Here is a 25,519-nt window from a genome sequence, read left to right on the forward strand (position 1 = left end):
ACCTTACCTATGACTGCTGTTTTTATGGGGCTGCTGTTTTTTCTTCGGTTGAGGAATTTTTAATTATACTAATAAAAGTTATATTTTAAATAAAACATCTTTTTTTGGTAGGCACACACTCCAGTACTCTTGGTTTCAAATATTTATGTAGGGCACATTTGACAATCCATCCTTTTAAATTTCTAAAAATTTCTACAAAATAAAAAGGCCAAACTTAGCCCCTTCCACTTTTATGTTGACTCCGCCCATTCTCATTCATTTTTCATGTGCCCCCACACAGTATAATCCTGCTACAGTGACCTGTAAATTATATTCCCCCCATCTCTTCCCCCAGTTTCATGTCCCCCCATCTCTTCCCCCAGTTTCATGTCCCCCCATCTCTTCCCCCAGTTTCATGTCCCCCCATCTCTTCCCCCAGTTTCATGTCCCTCCATCTCTGACCACAGTTTTATCTCCTCCCCATCTCTTCCCCCAGTTTCATGTCCCCCCTATCTCTGCCCACAGTTTCATGTCCCCCATCTCTGCCCCCAGATTCATGTCCACCATCTCTGACGGCGATGAGTTGAAATTGGGACATACCTCCCGCCTTCCAGGACCGCGGGGCAGGACACCGAATTTGTGAATGTCCCGCGGAAATCAGAATGGTTGGGAGGTATGGTAAATCTAATCACAGTACCATAATAGAGGTAATTCTACAAATCCCAAATATATCGCAGTTGTTTAGTTTAGAAACCCCACCTTCATGTAAATTGGGGGCATACTTTAGCTTGCTTGGCAGTATTCTCAAAGCACTTTTTTGCTAATTTGCATGTGAAACAAATGTGATTTACTTGAAAAAAGGAATCCAAAGCGGAAAAACAGAGACACATCTACAAGGTTCTGTAGTTAGGTTTATAAACCCGAGAGTTCTTGGCCTTGAGAAACACTCCAGGGGAGGTTTGTGCTAATACTAATATCACAATGACCACATTATGTTTAGTATCTTGAGCAGTGTAGGTTATAAATTCTACTGCTCCAAGTAAATGACTTTTATTGTGGATCCTGCAATAAATAAGTCAGACATTTTGATTTCTGGAGGTGAAAATGACTGTACTATAGTAAAGAGCTTCATGCAGCCATTGAGCCAATGCTGTGACTTTTGTTAGAAAAAAAAATGAAGCCTCACACCAACTCATAGGTTGATCAACTTGGAAGGTATATGCATTGGGTATTTATAAATATTCTAAAAGTACTACATTTCACTAAAAATTTGTAAATACATGTTGAATTATACATGAAGAATAGACTATATGATAAATACATTTGGAAGCAACTAACTAAATTTTGCTTCTGTCATATCAATGAGAAGTACATAGTTTGTTTTTTTAATCCTTTTTTGGTTGTGAGCCTTTTGTGTCTAATGTCCTTGGCTGAAAAGTACTTCCTACAAATATAGTTTTACATATAATCAGGGTTTCTATTTTTCTAAGTAGTATTTTGTCAATATCAAGTATGGCCTAAAGCAAGTCTTCAGTTATGTCTTTCTCTTAGCAATAATTCATTATTATGATCCATTTAGTAGAGCAGGTTTATTGCTGTAGGAGTATTCTCATCAGAGAAAGCCATTTTGATAATGTAAAGGCAAATGTCGTCTGCATTTTAACTTTGCTTTGTAAAGAACCACAACGGCATAGAATACTAGGTGCTTTAAAATTGGTATTTAACATACAATATAAGAAATGCGCTTACATTTATGTAACAATGTGGAGGAGAATGTGATAATTTTATCAGTATTATTCATTGTATCATACATGTTGATAGAAATCCTCTATTGACTGATCTGTAAAGCATTTTTATTTAATCCCTTACAGACACAGCATAAAAGGATCTTTTCAGGCCTCATTTTTTTCAAAACTGACATGTATCACTTTATATGGCAATAACTTTGAGACACTTTAACTTACACAAGTGATTTTGAGATTGTTTTTTCGTGATTTATTGTGCTTCATGATAGTGTTAAACATTGATCAATATTTTTGTATTTATTTATAAAAAATATTAGGAAATTTTGGGGAAAATTTTTCTAAATGTGAAATGCTCTGCTTTTAATTTATTTTGAACATTAGAAGGTTTACAATTGTAACAATGGTTTTTCCAGATTTACTCTGTACTCCATAGAACTACAGGAGTGTACTGCGCATGCTCGCCTAAGCAGCCACAAAAAAATGGACGGCCACATGTGAAGTCGGCTCTGCCCGCGGCCCGTGGGCAGAGCCGACTTGCGCATGCGTTGAATTTTGACCCTCCCAGCGCGTCGGAGAAGACGCATGAAGAGACTGTTGCTGAAGAAGATGGATGCGGCGCTGGAGAGAGTTCTCTCGCAGCATTGGGGGATACCCCCAGTGCTGTTTGAGTGCTGGGGCCCACCCCCAGTGCTGCAAGAGAACTCATTTGCATACCGACAAAAAGCAAGATTTCAAGCGAATGGCGGCATGGAGAAGACTTCAAAAGGTAGGAGAATAGATTTTCTTAAGGCTATTCCGACGTGTTAGTCAGAAAAAAAAAGAGTTTTTTATGATAGGACACCTTTAAAGAATATATTGTTTTATTGTATGGGTTTTATATTTTCTTTATGTTCCACTAGAAGATCTGAACCAGTAATTTTCTGATTGTTGGTTCAGTACTATACATGTATTGCAGTGTATACATGAAGTCAGCCTATGCATAGGCTGACTTTCTCCCATTGCGGCAGGATCAACTAGGTATAGGGGGTCCTTGCAGCCTGGGACACTGACAATAAGAGAAAATACATATCATTATCCCCGATCTCACTCCGTGGGTGATAGGGGGTCATAATTATATCAAAACTCCTTAAAGAAGTTAAAACCCCCAATCTGAGCTGAGGTCCAATTGGGGGTACAGGAGCTGGAGGATATTTGTAATAGTACGTCACAGAAAACAACAAAAAAAGGGAATAATAATGCACTGCTGAAAGCTTATAATCCTTTATTGATTAATTGGCAATGCGTTTCGAAACCCAATCTCGTGACTTCATCAAGCTAACTGCATATGCTAGGGAAGGAGTCCTTGAAAACTGCAGCACAATTTCTCCAGCCTGGGAAGCAATCCAGAGCAATAGTAATAGTATTTATTAGTATTATAGTAATTATATATAGAGATGAGCGAACACTAAAATGTTCGAGGTTCGAAATTCGATTCGAACAGCCGCTCAATGTTCGTGTGTTCGAATGGGTTTCGAACCCCATTATAGTCTATGGGGAACAGATACTCGTTAAGGGGGAAACCCAAATCCGTGTCTGGAGGGTCACCAAGTCCACTATGACACCCCAGGAAATGATGCCAACACCTCTGGAATGACACTGGGACAGCAGGGGAAGCATGTCTGGGGGCATCTAACACACCAAAGACCCTCTATTACCCCAACATCACAGCCTAACAACTACACACTTTACACACTCAATACCACCTCTCTGACAGTAGGAAAACACCTTGAAACATGTGTATTTGGCACTTGCAGTGAGGAGAGCTTGTCACCAGCAGTGAATTTGGCCCTTGTAGTAAGTTGAGGTTGGCACCAACATTTGTTTTGAAAATCAGGGTGGATTGAGCCTCTAACCAGCAGAGTTTGGGCAAATTCATGGTGGAGGGAGCCTCTAAAAACCCCAGTTTGGACCAATTCATGGTGGAGGGAGCCTCTAACCAGCCCAGTTTGGGCAAATTCATGGTGGAGGGAGCCTCTAAAAAACCCAGTTTGGACCAATTCATGGTGGAGGGAGCCTCTAACCAGCCCAGTTTGGGCAAATTCATGGTGGAGGGAGCCTCTAACCAGCCCAGTTTGGACCAATTAATGGTGGAGGGAACCTCTAACCAGCCCAGTTTGGACCAATTAATGGTGGAGGGAGCCTCTAACCACCCCAGTTTGGACCAATTCATGGTGGAGGGAGCCTCTAAACAGCCCAGTTTGGGCAAATTCATGGTGGAGGGAGCCTCTAAAAAACCCAGTTTGGACCAATTCATGGTGGAGAGAGCCTCTAACCAGCCCAGTTTGGACCAATTAATGGTGGAGGGAGCCTCTAAACAGCCAAGTTTGGACCAATTCATGGTGGAGGGAGCCTCTAAAAACCCCAGTTTGGACCAATTCATGGTGGAGGGAGCCTCTAACCAGCCCAGTTTGGGCAAATTCATGGTGGAGGGAGCCTCTAAACAGCCCAGTTTGGGCAAATTCATGGTGGAGGGAGCCTCTAACCAGCCCAGTTTGGACCAATTAATGGTGGAGGGAGCCTCTAACCAGCCCAGTTTGGACCAATTAATGGTGGAGGGAGCCTCTAACCAGCCCAGTTTGGACCAATTAATGGTGGAGGGAGCCTCTAACCACCCCAGTTTGGACCAATTCATGGTGGAGGGAGCCTCTAACCAGCCCAGTTTGGACCAATTCATGGTGGAGGGAGCCTCTAACCAGCCCAGTTTGGACCAATTAATGGTGGAGGGAGCCTCTAACCAGCCCAGTTTGGACCAATTAATGGTGGAGGGAGCCTCTAACCACCCCAGTTTGGACCAATTCATGGTGGAGGGAGCCTCTAAACAGCCCAGTTTGGGCAAATTCATGGTGGAGGGAGCCTCTAAAAAACCCAGTTTGGACCAATTCATGGTGGAGGGAGCCTCTAACCAGCCCAGTTTGGACCAATTAATGGTGGAGGGAGCCTCTAAACAGCCAAGTTTGGACCAATTCATGGTGGAGGGAGCCTCTAAAAACCCCAGTTTGGACCAATTCATGGTGGAGGGAGCCTCTAACCAGCCCAGTTTGGGCAAATTCATGGTGGAGGGAGCCTCTAAACAGCCCAGTTTGGGCAAATTCATGGTGGAGGGAGCCTCTAACCAGCCCAGTTTGGACCAATTAATGGTGGAGGGAGCCTCTAACCAGCCCAGTTTGGACCAATTAATGGTGGAGGGAGCCTCTAACCAGCCCAGTTTGGACCAATTAATGGTGGAGGGAGCCTCTAACCACCCCAGTTTGGACCAATTCATGGTGGAGGGAGCCTCTAACCAGCCCAGTTTGGACCAATTCATGGTGGAGGGAGCCTCTAAACAGCCCAGTTTGGGCAAATTCATGGTGGAGGGAGCCTCTAAAAAACCCAGTTTGGACCAATTCATGGTGGAGGGAGCCTCTAACCAGCCCAGTTTGGACCAATTAATGGTGGAGGGAGCCTCTAACCAGCCCAGTTTGGACCAATTAATGGTGGAGGGAGCCTCTAACCACCCCAGTTTGGACCAATTCATGGTGGAGGGAGCCTCTAAACAGCCAAGTTTGGACCAATTCATGGTGGAGGGAGCCTCTAAAAACCCCAGTTTGGACCAATTCATGGTGGAGGGAGCCTCTAACCAGCCCAGTTTGGGCAAATTCATGGTGGAGGGAGCCTCTAAACAGCCCAGTTTGGGCAAATTCATGGTGGAGGGAGCCTCTAACCAGCCCAGTTTGGACCAATTAATGGTGGAGGGAGCCTCTAACCAGCCCAGTTTGGACCAATTAATGGTGGAGGGAGCCTCTAACCAGCCCAGTTTGGACCAATTAATGGTGGAGGGAGCCTCTAACCACCCCAGTTTGGACCAATTCATGGTGGAGGGAGCCTCTAACCAGCCCAGTTTGGACCAATTCATGGTGGAGGGAGCCTCTAAAAAACCCAGTTTGGACCAATTCATGGTGGAGGGAGCCTCTAAACAGCCCAGTTTGGGCAAATTCATGGTGGAGGGAGCCTCTAAACAGCCCAGTTTGGGCAAATTCATGGTGGAGGGAGCCTCTAACCAGCCCAGTTTGGACCAATTAATGGTGGAAGGAGCCTCTAACCAGCCCAGTTTGGACCAATTTATGGTGGAGGGAGCCTCTAAACAGCCCAGTTTGGGCAAATTCATGGTGGAAGGAGCCTCTAACCAGCAGAGTTGTGGGAAAGCAGGGTGGAGGGAGCCTCTAACCAGCAGAGTTGGTGGAAATCAGGGTGGAGGGAGCCTCTAACCAGCAGAGTTGGGGGAAATCATGTTGGAGGGAGCCTAGTATTAGCAGAATTGTGCAACGCTTATGGTGGATGAGTATGAGGATGCGGAGGAATTGGAGAGGTTGAGTACAGACATGGAGTTTCATGTTGGGGTGCTTTACACAGGTGGGCACAAAAATGAAGGCTCTATCCAGTGGTGGTTCATTTTTATCAAAGTGAGCCGGTCGGCACTCTCAGCTGACAGACGGGTGCGCTTGTCAGTGATGATGCCACCGGCTGCACTGAACACCCTCTCAGATAGGACGCTGGCGGCAGGACAGGACAGCACCTCCAAGGCATATAGGGCAAGTTCAAGCCACAGGTCCAACTTCGACACCCAATACGTGTAGGGCGCAGAGGGGTCGGAGAGGACAGGGCTGTGGTCGGAAAGGTATTCCCGCAACATGCGCCTATACTTCTCACGCCTGGTGACACTAGGACCCTCCGTGGCGGCACTTTGGCGAGGGGGTGCCATCAAGGTGTCCCAGACCTTAGACAGTGTGCCCCTCGTTTGTGTGGACCGGTGAGAACTTGGTTGCCTACTAGAGGAACTGCCCTCCCTGCCGCCAACGTCACATGCTGGAAACATCTCCATCATATTCTGCACCAATTGCCTGTGGCAAGCATTGATGCGATTGGCCCTCCCCTCTACCGGAATAAAAGACGAGATGTTGTTTTTATACCGGGGGTCAAGGATAGCAAAGATCCAGTACTGGTTGTCCTCCATGATTTTGACAATACGCTTGTCGGTTGTAAAGCACCCCAACATGAACTCAGCCATGTCTGCCACAGTGTTAGTTGGCATGACTCCTCTGGCCCCACCGGAAAGTTCAATCTCCATTTCCTCCTCATCCTCCATGTCTACCCATCCGCGCTGCAACAATGGGACGATTCGAAGTTGCCCGGAAGCCTCCTGTATCACCATCACATCATCGGACAACTCTTCTTCCTCCTCCTCCTCCTCCTCCTCCTCCATTAAACGCAGTGAAGCGGACAGATGTGTGGACCTACTCTCCAGCTGTGACGGATCGGATGCTATCCCTAACTCCTCTGTGTGATCTGAGTTATCCCTGATGTCAATCAGGGATTCTCTCAGAACACACAAGAGCGGGATTGTAAGGCTCACCATCGCATCCTCAGAGCTCACCCTCCTTGTGGACTCCTCAAAGACCCGTAGGATGTCACAAAGGTCTCTCATCCATGGCCACTCATGGATGTGAAACTGAGGCAGCTGACTTTGTGGCACCCTAGGGTTTTGTAGCTGGTATTCCATCAAAGGTCTCTGCTGCTCAACCACTCTATTCAACATCTGAAACGTTGAGTTCCAGCGTGTGGGGACGTCGCACAAAAGCCGGTGTTGTGGCACATGCAGGCGTTGCTGGAGAGATTTTAAGCTAGCAGCGGCTACTGTCGACTTGCGAAAGTGGGCGCACATGCGCCGCACTTTCACCAGTAGCTCTGGAACATTGGGGTAGCTCTTTAGGAAACGTTGCACCACTAGGTTGAAGACGTGGGCCAGGCATGGAACATGTTGGAGTCCGGCAAGCTCCAGAGCTGCTACCAGGTTCCGGCCGTTATCACAAACGACCATGCCTGGGCCCAGGTGCAGCGGCTCAAACCATATTGCCGTCTCATCGAGGAGGGCATCCCTCACCTCGGAGGCAGTGTGCTGTCTGTCCCCCAAGCTGATCAGCTTCAGCACAGCCTGCTGACGTCTACCAACGCCAGTGCTGCAACGTTTCCAACTCGTAGCTGGGGTCAATCTAACAGCGGAGGAGGAGGCGGTGGCGGAGGAGGAGGCGGTAGAGGAGGAGGAGGAGGGGGGTGTTCTTCTCGTGTCCCTGCCAGGAATGTTAGGCGGGGAGACGAGGTACACCGGGCCAGTTTGGGAAGCAGTCCCAGCCTCAACTACATTCACCCAGTGTGCCGTCAGTGAAATGTAGCGTCCCTGTCCGCATGCACTTGTCCACGCGTCGGTGGTCAAGTGGACCTTTGTACAAAGCGCGGAACTAAGGGCCCGCCTGATGTTGAGTGACACGTGCTGGTGCAAGGCGGGGACGGCACATCGGGAGAAGTAGTGACGGCTAGGGACGGCATAGTGAGGTGCCGCAGTTGCCATCAGGTCCAGGAAGGCGGGAGTTTCAACAAGCCGGAACGCCAACATCTCCTGGGCCAGCAGTTTAGCGATGTTGGCGTTCAAGGCTTGCGCGTGTGGGTGGTTAGCAGTGTATTTCTGCCGCCGCTCCAATGTCTGAGAGATGGTGGGTTGTTGTAAAGAAACGCCTGATGGTGCCTTTGATGGTGCAGGAGAAGGAGATAAGACAGGACCAGGGGAGGATGAGGTAGAAGTCAACAAAGTGGCGGAGGCAGATGAAGTGGTGTCCTGGCTCGTCCTCTGGAGTGCATCGCCAGCACAGTCAGCAGTGGCAGTGGCAGAGGCAGAGGCAGTGGCAGAGGCAGTGGCAGTGGCGTGAACGGCAGGCGGCCTTTGTCCTGCCGTTGCTGCCTGCCACTGATTCCAGTGCTTGGATTCCAAATGACGGCGCATTGAAGTGGTGGACAGGTTGCTCTTCTCAGAGCCCCTAATCAATTTCGAGAGGCAAATTGTGCAGACAACACTATATCTGTCCTCGGCGCATTCCTTGAAAAAACTCCACACCTTCGAGAAACGTGCCCTCGAGGTGGGAGTTTTTCGGGGCTGGGTACGAACTGGAACATCTTGGGAGATTCCGGGTGTGGCCTGGCTTCGCCTAAGCTGCTGACCTCTGCCTCTGCCTCTAGCTACCCTTTTTGGTGCTGCACCTGCCTCAACATCCACACTACTTTCCCCGCTTGACATCCCCCCTGTCCAGGTCGGGTCAGTGTCCTCATCATCCACCACTTCCTCTTCCAACTCCTGTCTCATCTCCTCCTCCCGCACAATGCGCCGGTCAACTGGATGCCCTGACGGCAACTGCGTCACATCATCGTCGATGAGGGTGGGTTGCTGGTCATCCACCACCAAATCGAACGGAGATGGAGGAGACTCTAGTGTTTGAGCATCTGGACACAGATGCTCCTCTGTTAGGTTCGTGGAATCGTGACGTGGAGAGGCAGGTTGAGGGACAATGAAAGGAGCGGAGAACAGCTCTGGGGAGCAGGGACAGTTTGGGTTATTGTTCTGTAAAGCTTCGGAATTTTGGGAGGAAGGAAGACAAGACTGTTGGGTAATAGGAGGAGAGGAGGCAGAGTCTGACTGGCTGCTGGACAATGTGCTGTAAGCGTTCTCTGACAGCCATTGCAAGACCTGTTCCTGGTTCTCGGGCCTACTAAGGTTTGTACCCTGCAGTTTAGTTAATGTGGCAAGCAACCCTGGCACTGTGGAGTGGCGCAATGCTTGCTGCCCCACAGGAGTAGGCACGGGACGCCCTGTGGCTTCACTGCTACCTTGCTCCCCAGAACCATTCCCCCGACCTCGCCCACGGCCTCGTCCACGTCCCTTTCCGGGAGCCTTGCGCATTTTGAATTCCTAGTTAGAAATTGGCACTGTATACCAGTAGTAAAAATTGTGGGTGCACGTAACCCCAATATATTCTTTGAATTACCAGTCAGAAACTGGCACTATATGGCAGTAGCAAGAAATGAGGGTATTTATAACCCCAATATATTCTTTGAATTCCCAGTCAGACACTGGCACTATATGGCAGTAGCAAGAAATGAGGGTATTTGTATTCCCAATATATTCTTTGAATTCCCAGTCAGACAATGGCACTGTATACCAGTAGTAAAAATTGTGGGTGCACGTAACCCCAATATATTCTTTGAATTCCCAGTCAGACACTGGCACTATATGGCAGTAGCAAGAAATGAGGGTATTTGTATTCCCAATATACTCTTTGAATTCCCAGTCAGACAATGGCACTGTATACCAGTAGTAAAAATTGTGGGTGCACGTAACCCCAATATATTCTTTGAATTACCAGTCAGAAACTGGCACTATATGGCAGTAGCAAGAAATGAGGGTATTTATAACCCTAATATATTCTTTGAATTCCCAGTCAGACAATGGCACTGTATACCAGTAGTAAAAATTGTGGGTGCACGTAACCCCAATATATTCTTTGAATTCCCAGTCAGAAACTGGCACTATATGGCAGTAGCAAGAAATGAGGGTATTTGTATTCCCAATATACTCTTTGAATTCCCAGTCAGACAATGGCACTGTATACCAGTAGTAAAAATTGTGGGTGCACGTAACCCCAATATATTCTTTGAATTACCAGTCAGAAACTGGCACTATATGGCAGTAGCAAGAAATGAGGGTATTTATAACCCCAATATATTCTTTGAATTCCCAGTCAGACAATGGCACTGTATACCAGTAGTAAAAATTGTGGGTGCACGTAACCCCAATATATTCTTTGAATTCCCAGTCAGAAACTGGCACTATATGGCAGTAGCAAGAAATGAGGGTATTTGTATTCCCAATATACTCTTTGAATTCCCAGTCAGACAATGGCACTGTATACCAGTAGTAAAAATTGTGGGTGCACGTAACCCCAATATATTCTTTGAATTACCAGTCAGAAACTGGCACTATATGGCAGTAGCAAGAAATGAGGGTATTTGTATTCCCAATATACTCTTTGAATTCCCAGTCAGACAATGGCACTGTATACCAGTAGTAAAAATTGTGGGTGCACGTAACCCCAATATATTCTTTGAATTACCAGTCAGAAACTGGCACTATATGGCAGTAGCAAGAAATGAGGGTATTTATAACCCCAATATATTCTTTGAATTCCCAGTCAGACAATGGCACTGTATACCAGTAGTAAAAATTGTGGGTGCACGTAACCCCAATATATTCTTTGAATTCCCAGTCAGACACTGGCACTATATGGCAGTAGCAAGAAATGAGGGTATTTGTATTCCCAATATATTCTTTGAATTCCCAGTCAGACAATGGCACTGTATACCAGTAGTAAAAATTGTGGGTGCACGTAACCCCAATATATTCTTTGAATTACCAGTCAGACACTGGCACTATATGGCAGTAGCAAGAAATGAGGGTATTTGTATTCCCAATATATTCTTTGAATTCCCAGTCAGACAATGGCACTGTATACCAGTAGTAAAAATTGTGGGTGCACGTAACCCCAATATATTCTTTGAATTCCCAGTCAGACACTGGCACTATATGGCAGTAGCAAGAAATGAGGGTATTTGTATTCCCAATATATTCTTTGAATTCCCAGTCAGACAATGGCACTGTATACCAGTAGTAAAAATTGTGGGTGCACGTAACCCCAATATATTCTTTGAATTCCCAGTCAGACACTGGCACTATATGGCAGTAGCAAGAAATGAGGGTATTTGTATTCCCAATATACTCTTTGAATTCCCAGTCAGACAATGGCACTGTATACCAGTAGTAAAAATTGTGGGTGCACGTAACCCCAATATATTCTTTGAATTACCAGTCAGAAACTGGCACTATATGGCAGTAGCAAGAAATGAGGGTATTTATAACCCCAATATATTCTTTGAATTCCCAGTCAGACAATGGCACTGTATACCAGTAGTAAAAATTGTGGGTGCACGTAACCCCAATATATTCTTTGAATTACCAGTCAGAAACTGGCACTATATGGCAGTAGCAAGAAATGAGGGTATTTGTATTCCCAATATACTCTTTGAATTCCCAGTCAGACAATGGCACTGTATACCAGTAGTAAAAATTGTGGGTGCACGTAACCCCAATATATTCTTTGAATTACCAGTCAGAAACTGGCACTATATGGCAGTAGCAAGAAATGAGGGTATTTATAACCCCAATATATTCTTTGAATTCCCAGTCAGACAATGGCACTGTATACCAGTAGTAAAAATTGTGGGTGCACGTAACCCCAATATATTCTTTGAATTCCCAGTCAGAAACTGGCACTATATGGCAGTAGCAAGAAATGAGGGTATTTGTATTCCCAATATACTCTTTGAATTCCCAGTCAGACAATGGCACTGTATACCAGTAGTAAAAATTGTGGGTGCACGTAACCCCAATATATTCTTTGAATTACCAGTCAGAAACTGGCACTATATGGCAGTAGCAAGAAATGAGGGTATTTATAACCCCAATATATTCTTTGAATTCCCAGTCAGACAATGGCACTGTATACCAGTAGTACAAATTGTGGGTGCACGTAACCCCAATATATTCTTTGAATTACCAGTCAGAAACTGGCACTATATGGCAGTAGCAAGAAATGAGGGTATTTGTATTCCCAATATACTCTTTGAATTCCCAGTCAGACAATGGCACTGTATACCAGTAGTAAAAATTGTGGGTGCACGTAACCCCAATATATTCTTTGAATTACCAGTCAGAAACTGGCACTATATGGCAGTAGCAAGAAATGAGGGTATTTATAACCCCAATATATTCTTTGAATTCCCAGTCAGACAATGGCACTGTATACCAGTAGTAAAAATTGTGGGTGCACGTAACCCCAATATATTCTTTGAATTACCAGTCAGAAACTGGCACTATATGGCAGTAGCAAGAAATGAGGGTATTTGTATTCCCAATATACTCTTTGAATTCCCAGTCAGACAATGGCACTGTATACCAGTAGTAAAAATTGTGGGTGCACGTAACCCCAATATATTCTTTGAATTACCAGTCAGAAACTGGCACTATATGGCAGTAGCAAGAAATGAGGGTATTTATAACCCCAATATATTCTTTGAATTCCCAGTCAGACAATGGCACTGTATACCAGTAGTAAAAATTGTGGGTGCACGTAACCCCAATATATTCTTTGAATTCCCAGTCAGAAACTGGCACTATATGGCAGTAGCAAGAAATGAGGGTATTTGTATTCCCAATATACTCTTTGAATTCCCAGTCAAACAATGGCACTGTATACCAGTAGTAAAAATTGTGGGTGCACGTAACCCCAATATATTCTTTGAATTACCAGTCAGAAACTGGCACTATATGGCAGTAGCAAGAAATGAGGGTATTTATAACCCCAATATATTCTTTGAATTCCCAGTCAGACAATGGCACTGTATACCAGTAGTAAAAATTGTGGGTGCACGTAACCCCAATATATTCTTTGAATTCCCAGTCAGACACTGGCACTATATGGCAGTAGCAAGAAATGAGGGTATTTGTATTCCCAATATATTCTTTGAATTTCCAGTCAGACAATGGCACTGTATACCAGTAGTAAAAATTGTGGGTGCACGTAACCCCAATATATTCTTTGAATTACCAGTCAGACACTGGCACTATATGGCAGTAGCAAGAAATGAGGGTATTTGTATTCCCAATATATTCTTTGAATTCCCAGTCAGACAATGGCACTGTATACCAGTAGTAAAAATTGTGGGTGCACGTAACCCCAATATATTCTTTGAATTCCCAGTCAGACACTGGCACTATATGGCAGTAGCAAGAAATGAGGGTATTTGTATTCCCAATATATTCTTTGAATTCCCAGTCAGACAATGGCACTGTATACCAGTAGTAAAAATTGTGGGTGCACGTAACCCCAATATATTCTTTGAATTACCAGTCAGAAACTGGCACTATATGGCAGTAGCAAGAAATGAGGGTATTTGTATTCCCAATATATTCTTTGAATTCCCAGTCAGACAATGGCACTGTATACCAGTAGTAAAAATTGTGGGTGCACGTAACCCCAATATATTCTTTGAATTCCCAGTCAGACACTGGCACTATATGGCAGTAGCAAGAAATGAGGGTATTTGTATTCCCAATATATTCTTTGAATTCCCAGTCAGACAATGGCACTGTATACCAGTAGTAAAAATTGTGGGTGTATATAGCCCCAATTCTATTGCTAGGGGACTTGCAGGGTATTTCTGGGGTGAAGGTGGGGGGGCACACCGTTGGAACGGGTATCGGGGTATATATCGGGTATACGGGAATACACTGACAGTGTATTCCATTCAGGATCCTGGGAAAGCTGGGTTGCGGCGATTGAGCCCGTCAGTGCCACGTTACACTGACAAGCTTCTCCCTGGAATTTAGCTCTTATAAGAGCTGTTGGTTGTCTTCTCCTTCCTATCCTAGCCTGTCCCTGCCTACCCAGAATCTAAGCCCTAGCTAGCTGGACGGAAACCTCCGTCCTCGGTGAATTGCAAGCTCAGAATGACGCGAAGCTGGGCGGCGCTGTTCTTTTAAATTAGAGGTCACATGTTTTCGGCAGCCAATGGGTTTTGCCTACTTTTTTCAACGTCACCGGTGTCGTAGTTCCTGTCCCACCTACCCTGCGCTGTTATTGGAGCAAAAAAGGCGCCAGGGAAGGTGGGAGGGGAATCGAGTAATGGCGCACTTTACCACGCGGTGTTCGATTCGATTCGAACATGCCGAACAGCCTAATATCCGATCGAACATGAGTTCGATAGAACACTGTTCGCTCATCTCTAATTATATACAGATGGCTGCGCTGTGCAATTTTATGGCACATGCCACCTAGGGGGTTAAACTTCACATTCTAAGTAAGAATGTAAGAATCTAATTGCACAAAAGCCATACATTTTTATTTTTCCATTTTTTATTTTCCACCATGGTTGAAAAAATATTTTTAGAGATTTGGATACTGGGATATATAATATAATATATGTGTGTTTAACTTTATTTAAGATACTATAGGGAAAGGGTAGCAATTTTTATTTTTTTAACTTTTTTTCTGTAATTTTGACTAATACAATATACTGTAATGCATTGTAAAATAGCAGTACTTCTATTACAATCTGCGTAGAACAGAAGCTTTCACTGTCACACATTGCCAGCCACAGATATTATACCCAGGGTCAGCAATCCACCCCAAAAGGGTGCTTAAGTCAAATCTGGGGTCTTCGGACACTGATTGCATTGTATTATACAGTGGTGACCTGGTGGCATCTGCCATACTATTATGGAAAAGGTTAATGAATTTTCAATATATGTATTTTCAATGGGGACAAATTGATAACTTAAAGGGATGCAAAGGGTTCAATCACTCTAGGTCCCAGGAGTTTTAATGGGCCTATTAAGGTATTGCTTCCCTCTATGAGTATACTACGATTTTATTTGGTACAGATTTTGCATTAGGGCCTCCTGTGTAATTCGGAAGAGAGTAGTGTAAGCCACTGCCAGACTCTCAATTTCAGACCAAAGGATTGGGCATGTTGAAATTCAAAATGTCTGATCCTTTTTCTAATAACATTTGCTGAACTTTGACTGAATACTTTGCACACATTACATTATCAGGTGGTCACACCAAAGTCAAAAGGTTCAGTTGACTTCAGACAATTTATTATTGGTACCTTTTGGGTTATAATCATAAGGGCAATGTTTGTTGTTAACAAGGAGGAAACTCCTTGCCAAGTGAGAGCAGGTTCACATCTGTGCCCCTGCGTGCTTTAGCCAATCCAGCTGGGTTTCCGTCTTATGCTCCGAGAAACTGGACAGGGGACGGAAACCCGGCAGTCAGTTTTCAAACCCATTCAAGTGAACGGATTTGAAAAGTGAGCGCCTGTCAGCGTTTTATACCTGTCCGCGGTGAAACCGTTTTTTTATAACCAGACACAAAGTCCTGCATGTCCAACTTTGCCATTCACTTGAATGGGTTTCCAGTTTCTCAGGACAGAAGATGGAAACCCAGCTGGATTTGCTAAAGCATGCACGGGTGCAGATGTCACCCCACCCTAAAGAGCATGACTGATGCATCTTGTGAGAGCGTTCTATAAATGGGCCAATGAGAATAATTTACATTTGCCAATAACACTGCAGATAATGAGAATTGCTATAGTATGATGATATCTCCACACCAGTAATAAATGTTATGGTTGTATTGACTGCTTGATTTATAATTTTCATCATTTTTGCTCATCTATAATTGCTACAACTGGTAAATGACCAAATCGTTATTAGCCAGTATAAAAGGGCCTTTAATCCATTCATTGATAGGAAATGTTATACCGAGCCTAATACTTCAACCCAAGCAGATTGTTCAGCTAAATAATACATGTCTTTTGATATATTCTAATGGCAAGTAGAGACTTGACTTCCTCTTTAATGTTTATAATGATGCTAAATACATGGTACTTTTTAACCCTTCAACCAGCATATGAAATATGTTTGATGCTAGAAATTTCTCAGAGATGTTATGAGTGTGTCCTTAATCAAAATACTGTCAAAGTCACAGTGATTATGGCTTTCTGAAGTGGCTGCGCTCATGTTCATGCCAATAAAAAAACGAGAAAGAAAGTTTAAAAAGAAAGCTATAATTTAAAATGTTTAATTCTTTTCATCATTCACCCACTGGGGCCAAACGACCTTTCTAAAGCAATGAATCACTGTCCGGTGCTGTCTGAAGATCAAGTAGTAGCAGTTTGTTGCTAATCACATCAATGCACCTTAGAACTCTTTGAAAATGTTAGGCAACATACTTAACTCTTAAGTATGTTCTTGTCTGTGTTTATAGAGCAGAGTTAAAAAATAACCTGACATGGTTTCAAGTAACCAACAAACCAAGCAAAAACATTAAAGGGGTTGTCCCATCACAAGGATCCTATCTATACTGCTTGTTAATGTGGTTGTAAGATTTTTCCTAAATACACTGCTTCAGCAAAACTGCTTTGTTTGTCCACTATCTTACTTCATTCAATTCATTGCTGACACAGCCATGACTTAGCTGCTCATGAGTCAAGTGATGTATCTGCTGCTCTCAGGGGGGAGGGAGGAGGGGCTAAGTGCACGGGAGCGAGCCTGTGTTTCTAGCTATTCCTGTGTCTACACCATCTGACCTAGCTTCCTGCTATCAGATAGAGGAGAGGAGCTGCTTTCATTTCTTCATTTCATTCAATTGTGTTCATTATGGCAGAGACAGGCAGTCTCTGTATGTAACACAGAATGGAGTTGCTCCTGCCTATACTTCATAGTCCAATATTGTGCATATAGTGTTTAAGGACCTTTGATGATATCACAGGCCCTTCAGCCGCCCATAGGATCACGCTATGCGGTGGGCGGAGCTACACACTAATTTGGGGGCGGAGCTAAACGGCAGGTTGCATGTGAAACCCCGCCCACCAAATGATGCAAGAAACCAGAAAGAAAGAAGATTTTACAGCAGTGAAGACTGGTGAGTATGTGACGTGGGAATACCCCTTTAATACTGCTTCCACTCTAAGAGGAAGTCACAATATACAAAATAGAGTTGAGCTCTGCCCAGGCCCGATGCCTGGCAGAGTGAATTTAGAGCCGGAAGACGCCGTGGGGATGCTGCGCGGAGAAGACTTCTAAAGGTAGGAGAAGAACCAGCGTTGATTGGCCGACTGTATAGCATTCAGCCAATCAACGCTGGTTCTGCATCAAATTTTTCCATTCGAATAGCGAGTAGTATTCGATCGAGTACGAGTATTTTGAATACCGTGGTATTTGATCGAATACCTACTCGATCGAATACTACTCGCTCATCTCTAGTGAGTATGCATTTTTTATTTTTTTCACTACCCTCAGCTGATTTAAATGTTAAAAGGGTTGTCCATTTTTACCTGGGCGACCCCTTTAAGTGTAAAATAGTTGTCTCAGGGATGTCTCTCATATGCACTATATGGAAAAAATGGAGATTCTGCTCCCTAATGTTCTGTCCTCACTCTGAAACATTATGGAGGACGTAATAAAGTAGTGTTGACTGGTTCAGAGGTAAACGAAACACCAGTGGAAAGAAGGTGGCTTCCTATTTATCTGTATCAGCTTCCCTGTATCTTTTCCTAGTCTTTCATTTGATCCTTTCTTGCTCCTATGCCTCCCATGCCCATAGACTTTTGTTGTGAACTTTGATTTTACACTTTAGTGAGCTTCAATCTCTTTAAAATAAGAAAGACTCAGCAAAGATTTCAGAGTGAATGTTAGTTTAGGCAAGGAGGGATGGAGCAGTAAAATAGCCTAATTTATGAAGAATCAGGCGCTTTCTCTAATAAGATACATTACAAAATTTCTTACATTCACTTGTGTTGTTGATTACTGTATTCAAAGTTTGTTGAAATATTAGTGACGGAGAGTAAACTTCTGTATCTAACATACTACTAGTATATAGTAGTAGATTGGAGTTAAGAAACAGTAGATAAGAAGCTAAGCTTATTTCTATGAGTTCTTTCAAGAATTACTGTAGATTACATGCTTCTCAACCTTACATACCATGTATTTAGATCTCTCAGTTCATTTCACAATTGTGAAATGACATTTTCATTGTGATAGATTTAACAAATGTAATAATTGCTTGGTTAGCTGGCGGTGACTGAATGTATGAGAACATGAAACACTTTCCCAGTATGCATATATGGCAAACTAGATGTAACATTGATCTTTCTGATCAATCCAGTTTCCAGAGTAAAATCCTATTTCAGAAACATAGCATAGGAAAACAGGATTTGCCTTGTCCAAAAGTCTAAACTTGTGGAAGCTGCTGTGTTAGCTTTGCTGTAACTGTAACATCAGCCACACATGGGGATATTTCTGATATATCTGCAGCAATTTTAATACAGTAATTTAGGTACAGTATTTTACAGCTGTATAAAGGGTAATGATTTTTTTTAGCCATCAGGATTACAGAGATTAGATCTGGAGTGCCTATAGTCCCCCATCTAATTAATTGATACTTTACATGGAGATTAAATTAGATTCTGGTGGCTGAACCCTGAACACATTTCACATGCTTTTAATATTTGCATATATTTTCAGCTCTTAAGTTGAAGTCCTATTGTTGAGGAGTTAATTTGTGCAGTGCTTTTCAAGAGAGTATGTCGTATCCCCAAAGATCCTTTTTAATCATTGTAAGGTCTGGGTATATGAATTTTGTCAGGGAAGAAGCTTTTATATCATGTTATCTTTCAGTAAATTATGCCGTATTTTATTTTATGAACACCTGAAGGAGAATTTATGATGAAGCAAATGGTATTTAAAAAAGAGCATCTAAGGTATGTTTGTAAAGATATTATAATATAATAATTTTTGCATTTTCTGACCTTATGGGTGGTGAGGCACCACATGGTTGTGAGTATAATTCCTGGTGGTTCGTTCGTAATGAACCACCAGGAATAAATATTATCAGCCAATGAAGCTACAAGACCCAGTACTGAAAGCGCACATTGTGGCGACTGGTGCCTTTTGTATTGGTCTTTTCCAATAGGATATTTAGGGCTACTGTCACTATAGAGATGGCCTGGAACCTGAAATAGGTTCTTGGGATTATGTCTTGTAAAGGCTGTTTAGGCACGCCTGTGTAAAAAAGTAAGAAAAAGTCATGAATAAAAATTCAAACATTCAGTAGTTGCATATGGACAAATCTGATGGTTGACAACTGTATAATAAATATATTATAAAATCATCCCTACATGTTATCGCTATATCAGAAATATTATTTACTCTAGGTTGGGGGGCTGTTTTCAGTCCCATGACATGGGGTCAGACCAAGGTCACAACTCACAGGTTTTGCTGGATAAAATTCATATTGTATTTCTTGTTGCCTTATCTGCACATTTAATAAATCATCAACAACAATCTTTCAATTCTGTTTACTATGTTTTTAACATTTTTGACAGTACCTAGCAGTATTGATTTGCAAAGAAAAGTTTGCTTCATGGCTTACCAAGGTTTTCAAAATCTATGTCATAAAAAAAAAAGAAAAATCAAGGACATGAACATTTTATCAACTGAGAAAACGCAGAACCTTCGTTAATTGACAACTTTTCTATTTTCCTTTTGTTCATTCTACCAGTTTTAACAATAAAAGTGTAGGAGTTTATAAAACTGAAGGCCACCTATTAAAAGAAAGAATCTGCCATATTTGCAAATAATTAATTATTCATATCATACACAAAACCGATTTAAGAGAAAGAGAAGATTAAATCTGCAAATTACTGCTTAGCATTTTTAATAAGTTTTATAATAAGTGTAACCTTCAGTGTTTAAGTTTTATCTTATATTGTTCTCGTTTCATTTACTGTAACATCATAAACCTCTAAAACACTGCAACATTTTAGATGGGCATTCGTATTGTATGATATTACGTCATGACGTCATGGCCTTTTCCATTACTTGGTTGACCTTGATAGACATGCGCTATTATTCATTTATCCAGACATAGCATCAGATCCAATCTTTTGCTGTTTATGGCCACTGCCATACACTATATATCTTTTCACAGAACACAGGAGAAGTTATGACAAGTGATAATTATGTACAGAAAATAGAATAAAAGAAAACTACAATAAAAATAAAGAGATTAGAAATAAGTGATGTATATCACTAGGTAACATATCCTAGCTATGTACAGACACCTCTCAGTTGCTTGTGTAGCTAGATACATTATATCCTGAGATGTCTCAATCAAAATGCATGCAATACAGTCTTGCAATAAAATTGGGTTGCTGAGTTAGTTGAAAGTGTCTGCAATAACTGTGCAATAAATAATATTAAAAAAAAAAAAAAGGCTGCTCAGCCATTAGGTGACACACAGTGCTATAAGTACTATAGTGTGGGAGGTTATCTTCCTACAGTACCATCACTTATAGTAGTGAAAATGGAAATACTTACACTTATTGTAAATTTAATATAAATATATTCATGAAAAGAACAATGTCAATAGACCAAATCTTGAATCCCATTATAGTCTATGGGAATAAAATGCTCGTTTCAGGGGAAACCACAATTCAACAAATGGGAGTCACCAAGTCCACGAGTAGCAGGAGGAGAGTGTTGAGGAGGAGCGAGGGAGAGTGCGGTACTTGGGCAGTCAGCACTGGGAATTATCTAGGGCCAGATGCGGTTTCTGTATATTAGCAGGAGAGCAAAACTAGCCTAGTACCCGAGCGCTGGATGAGTAAAAGCAAATCGGAAGGAGTCCGGGCCAACATACAGAGAGAGAACCGTACAGAAAAGGACACGGCGCGGGGAGAATGATAGACCCGCAGGATAGTATTTTACCTTTGAGTAGCAATCCCCAGCATCCCTAAAAGCAAAGCAGGAGGAGTCTGGGTCCACATACAGAGAGAGAACCATACAGAGCAGGACACAGCGCGGGGAGAATGATAGACCTGCAGGATAGTATTTTACATTTGAGTAGCAATCCCCAGCATCCCTCCTGCAGAACCAGCGTTGATTGGCTGAATGCTATACAGTGTATAGTATTCGACCAATCAACGCTGGTTCTGCAGGAGGCTTGTCAGAGTCTAAGATCGGACCACAATGAAGACTGCATATTTAACATTAGAGCAGTCTTCATTGTGGTCCGATCTTAGACTCCACCTCGTCAAAAACGAACCTCCTGGAGAACCAGCGTTGATTGGCCGAATGCTATATACGCTATAGCATTCAGCCAATCAACGCTGGTTCTGCAGGAGGGATGCTGGGGATTGCTACTCAAAAGTAAAATACTATCCTGCAGGTCTATCATTCTCCCCGCGCTGTGTCCTGCTCTGTATGGTTCTCTCTCTGTATGTGGACCCAGACTCCTCCTGCTTTGCTTTTACTCGTCCTGCAGAACCAGGGTTGATTGGCCGAATGTATAGCATGTATAGAATGTATAGCATTCGGCCAATTAACACTGGTTCTGAATCAAAATTTTATAGCGAGTAGTATTTGATCGAGTACGAGTATTTTGAATACCGTAGTATTCGATCGAATGCCTATTTAAATGAATACTACTCGCTCATCTCTACTCCTGATCTGAAACATTGCACATACAATAAATACCACTAGGTGTGTTATTACAGATTTTTGGAGTACTGCCTTTTTCTTGTTTTATGATTAGATAGATAGATTTGCAGTTAAACTACACAAGGTCTGCTTATTGTCTATTAGTGTAAAGATTTATGCCCTACAAAATACTTTTTTACTGAACACCTAGTGAATTTTTGCTTCACTATACATCTTATAAGTATTGAGAGAATAACAAAAGAGGATCTGAAGGTGAACACATCTTTTAAATATTTTATTAAAGGGAGTAAATCAACCTACACTAGCCATAAACATTTTAACATCATAGTGTGTGTGTGTGTATCATGTAGTCGGAAGGGGGGGAGGGTATGATAAGACTGTGTAAATAAATCTTAGTAATGAAGATTATCATTATTGTTGTTGTTTTTAGAATGATTAGCCACTGTCAGGTGTGTATGTGGATATCAAGCCAGATAATTAGTTATGTTATTGTTCTTGAGCTTTACAATAGCAACAATGTGGACTTTTATGTAACTTTCCATTCGTAGGTATCTGACCACAAAGCATTAATTTGTTCATGCTTCTGAATATGAATCTCATCATAGCTCAGGTTCACTATGTAACTGACCCAGGGCATGAATATTCATGCACACATAACTGATTTTTCTCAGTTATCACATCCATAAACATGAAAATCTTGTTAAGTTAAACTAATGAGCACTGTGTTGGGAAGCTATTCCCCAGCCAGCTTTAAAGGCTAATAATATCACTTTTCCATAATATCTTCCTGTGTTCATTTTATACTGTTTTTTTTTGGTTGGCACCTGTCACTAACCTTTATGTTTCTGTGTTACATTTATCATATTTGTATAATCATATAATCAATATTATGTGTAATTATGGAGCATTATTAATACAATTGCAAACCATTTCATTTTTTTTTCAGCTACCATAGTGTTAAATGAACTTAACTGGACGGCTGCATTGGATGAAGTGTTTAAGAAAAACCATAACGAAGATAAAACACTTCTTTGGCAGGTGTTTGGAAGTGCAACTGGACTTGCCAGGTATTACCCAGGTAAGTAAAGCCACATTCTTATTGAATGTATCAATAATCCTTAATACAAGATGGTGTGCTATGAGAATATCTATTACCATTCAGAAACGGCTACTATCAGATGCTTATCAGGCATAGACATATTTATAAAGAAATTATCATCTAACTTACATTCACATGATCTTCTTAAGGTGCCTTTGAAAATTCAGTTGGATGAAAGTTTAATTGAGGTTTATTGCTCTCTACTCTCCCATATATATATGCGCTCCACTTGCCTGAGTTTGCACGTTATCAGTGGGGCAAGGAAAGCAAGATACTGACAGACTTCTCTAGCTTATCCCCCCTTCAAGACCAAAGGTTCAGGCATTGAAATCCAAAATGTCCAATCCATCTTTTCCTGGGGACAAATCTAGAGGAATTGTGAGACCTCCACTGAAATTGTCAGATTCAGACAACTTTTTTTTTTAATTACGAGTATAGAAGCCTTTAATTTCAAGTGAATGCTTACAGATAATATTGCATTTCTTTCGGTTACAAAGTATAACACTGCTCACCTTGAAATATCTTTCAAGAAAGAGAACAATATACAAGTTTTAAGTATGTTATACACTGCCTTATTAATAATAGGCCTATTGGTCTTTTAGCATTACTGTAATTATTACAGTATATGTAATTCCTATAACTAATATCTTTTCTATTGATTGTGCCATTAAAATTCTCTGTGAGCTTTACATAGTTTCTTTAATTTCTTCACTGATCTTTTCATCTTATGCAAATTAGTAAAATAAATAGACTATGGTAGAGAATAGGGCCAATTTATCATGCTTTCTATGCCAATTTTATGGTGTATAAGTCATGAAAAAGTTGCAGTTTTTTTGCATGTAAAAGGGTGGAGTGGGCAGACCAGTGTAGGAACTCCTCAGGCCTTTTGATTTTAGGATGACTCATGATTCACTGGCGTAGATATAATTTGTGGGGCATGGAACCTCCTATCATGTACCTGAATTATTAAGAATTTGGAGTCTCCTAAGTACACAAAATTAGAAAACTGTTTAAGACTGATGCACACATCTCCAGTTCTCAACAAAAATCCATCCCATTATTGAAATCCTTTCCTGGATAAAACAAAAAAACCTGTCTAACGCTATGTTCACACCCATGAACAGACAACTAAACTGCTTAGAAAAGAGTCTACCTGGATGTCTGCTGGGTTTCTGCTTGAAAAATGAGGAGAGAAAAGTCCAGCTTGCAGACTTTTCTTCCTGCATTTTTAAAGTAGAATGGGGAACAGAATTCCTGAGCAGAGATCAGGCAAAAGTGTGAACCTAGCTTAACCCATAATAAATGGGGTGTATAACATGCATGCCAATTTTTGGAGACAAATTAGCCCAGATTTTTGGTACAGTTAACTTAGTGTATATATAGCACTATTTTTTTCACTCAGAAGCCTGAAAACAGTCTTTAATAAAGGTTATATGTATTTTTTAAACTGCACCAAATCCAAAATTTAATGTGTAGAATATATTCAGGAATATTTAAATAAGACCTCATTGGTGAGAGAGAAGAATTTGCTCCTAGCACCACCTATTGGAAGGTAACTCCCCATATGGTAATACCTGATTTTCAAAGAAACCTAATGGCATAGTCTGGGAATAATATCCAAACCAGTATAACTCCTTCGAAAGGAAGAGGTTCCCATTCTCAGACAGCTGTTTCAAGGCGTTTGCCTCTCTTCAGTGTAGAGTAGGGTCCTGACTGGCTATATGAAGTATTATTTACATATTCTTTACACAGAATTCTTAGAAGGGCATGCAATGTCCCCTGTATCAGTCTCTCCCTAATGAAAAACATTAACCTTTATGGAAGACTTATGGAAGAGAGAGGAAAGTTCTAATGAAGAGGCAAAGGTGAAGGAAGGTTACGTACAGATACCTGAAGAATTTGTATTTGAACTGAGGACATGAGATATTAGGTCCCTAGGAGAGAATGCGCTGACAAGAAATAGATTATTCTTGAAATTCAATGATATAGTGATGTAGAGCACAATTTCAAGGAGAAGCATGTACAGTGAGTACGGAAAATATTCAGACCCATTTAAATTTTTCACTCTTTCTTAATTGCAGCCATTTGCTAAAATCAAAAAAGTTCATTTTATTTCTCATTATGTACACTCAACACCCCATCTTAACAGAACCCCCCCCCCCCCAGAAATATAGATATTTTTGCAAATTTGTTAAAAAGAAAAACTGAAATATCACATGGTCATAAGTATTCAGACCCTTTGCAGTGACACTCATATTTAACTCAAATGCTGTCCTTTTCCTTCTGATCCTCCTTGAGATGGTTCTACTCACAGCTCACAGTGCATGTTAGAGCAAATGAGAATCATGAGGTTAAAGGAATGACCCAAGGAGCTCAGAGACAGAATTGTGGTAAGGCACAGATCTGGCCAAGGTTGCAAAAGAATTTCTGCAGCACGCAAGGTTCCTAAGAGCACAGTGGCCTCCATAATGCTTAAATGGAAGAAGTTTGAGATGACCAGAACTCTTCCTAGACCTAGCTGTCCAACCAAATGGAGCAATTGAAGAAGAACCTTGGTGAGAGAGGTAAAGAAGAATCCAAAGATCATTGTGGCTGAGCTCCCAAGATGCAGTAGGGAGATGAGAGAAAGTTCCACAAAGTCAACTATCACTGCAGTCCTCCACTAGTCAGGGCTTTATG

At 42.0% G+C, this 25,519-nt stretch overlaps 1 protein-coding gene across 7 annotated transcripts in view; it reads left to right on the plus strand.

Annotated features, from left to right (window-relative positions):
• Positions 1-25,519, plus strand: part of CACNA2D1 (calcium voltage-gated channel auxiliary subunit alpha2delta 1) — a 561,607-nt gene that overhangs the window by 373,107 nt on the left and 162,981 nt on the right. For all 7 annotated transcript variants that reach the window (XM_075274041.1, XM_075274040.1, XM_075274043.1 and 4 more), the window contains exon 7: positions 22,688-22,819. In XM_075274041.1, coding sequence (XP_075130142.1) covers positions 22,688-22,819 — 132 coding nt within the window. The remainder of the gene's footprint in view (positions 1-22,687; positions 22,820-25,519) is intronic.

The sequence above is a fragment of the Leptodactylus fuscus genome, chromosome 5 (assembly GCF_031893055.1).
Source record: "Leptodactylus fuscus isolate aLepFus1 chromosome 5, aLepFus1.hap2, whole genome shotgun sequence".
NCBI lineage: Eukaryota > Metazoa > Chordata > Amphibia > Anura > Leptodactylidae > Leptodactylus > Leptodactylus fuscus.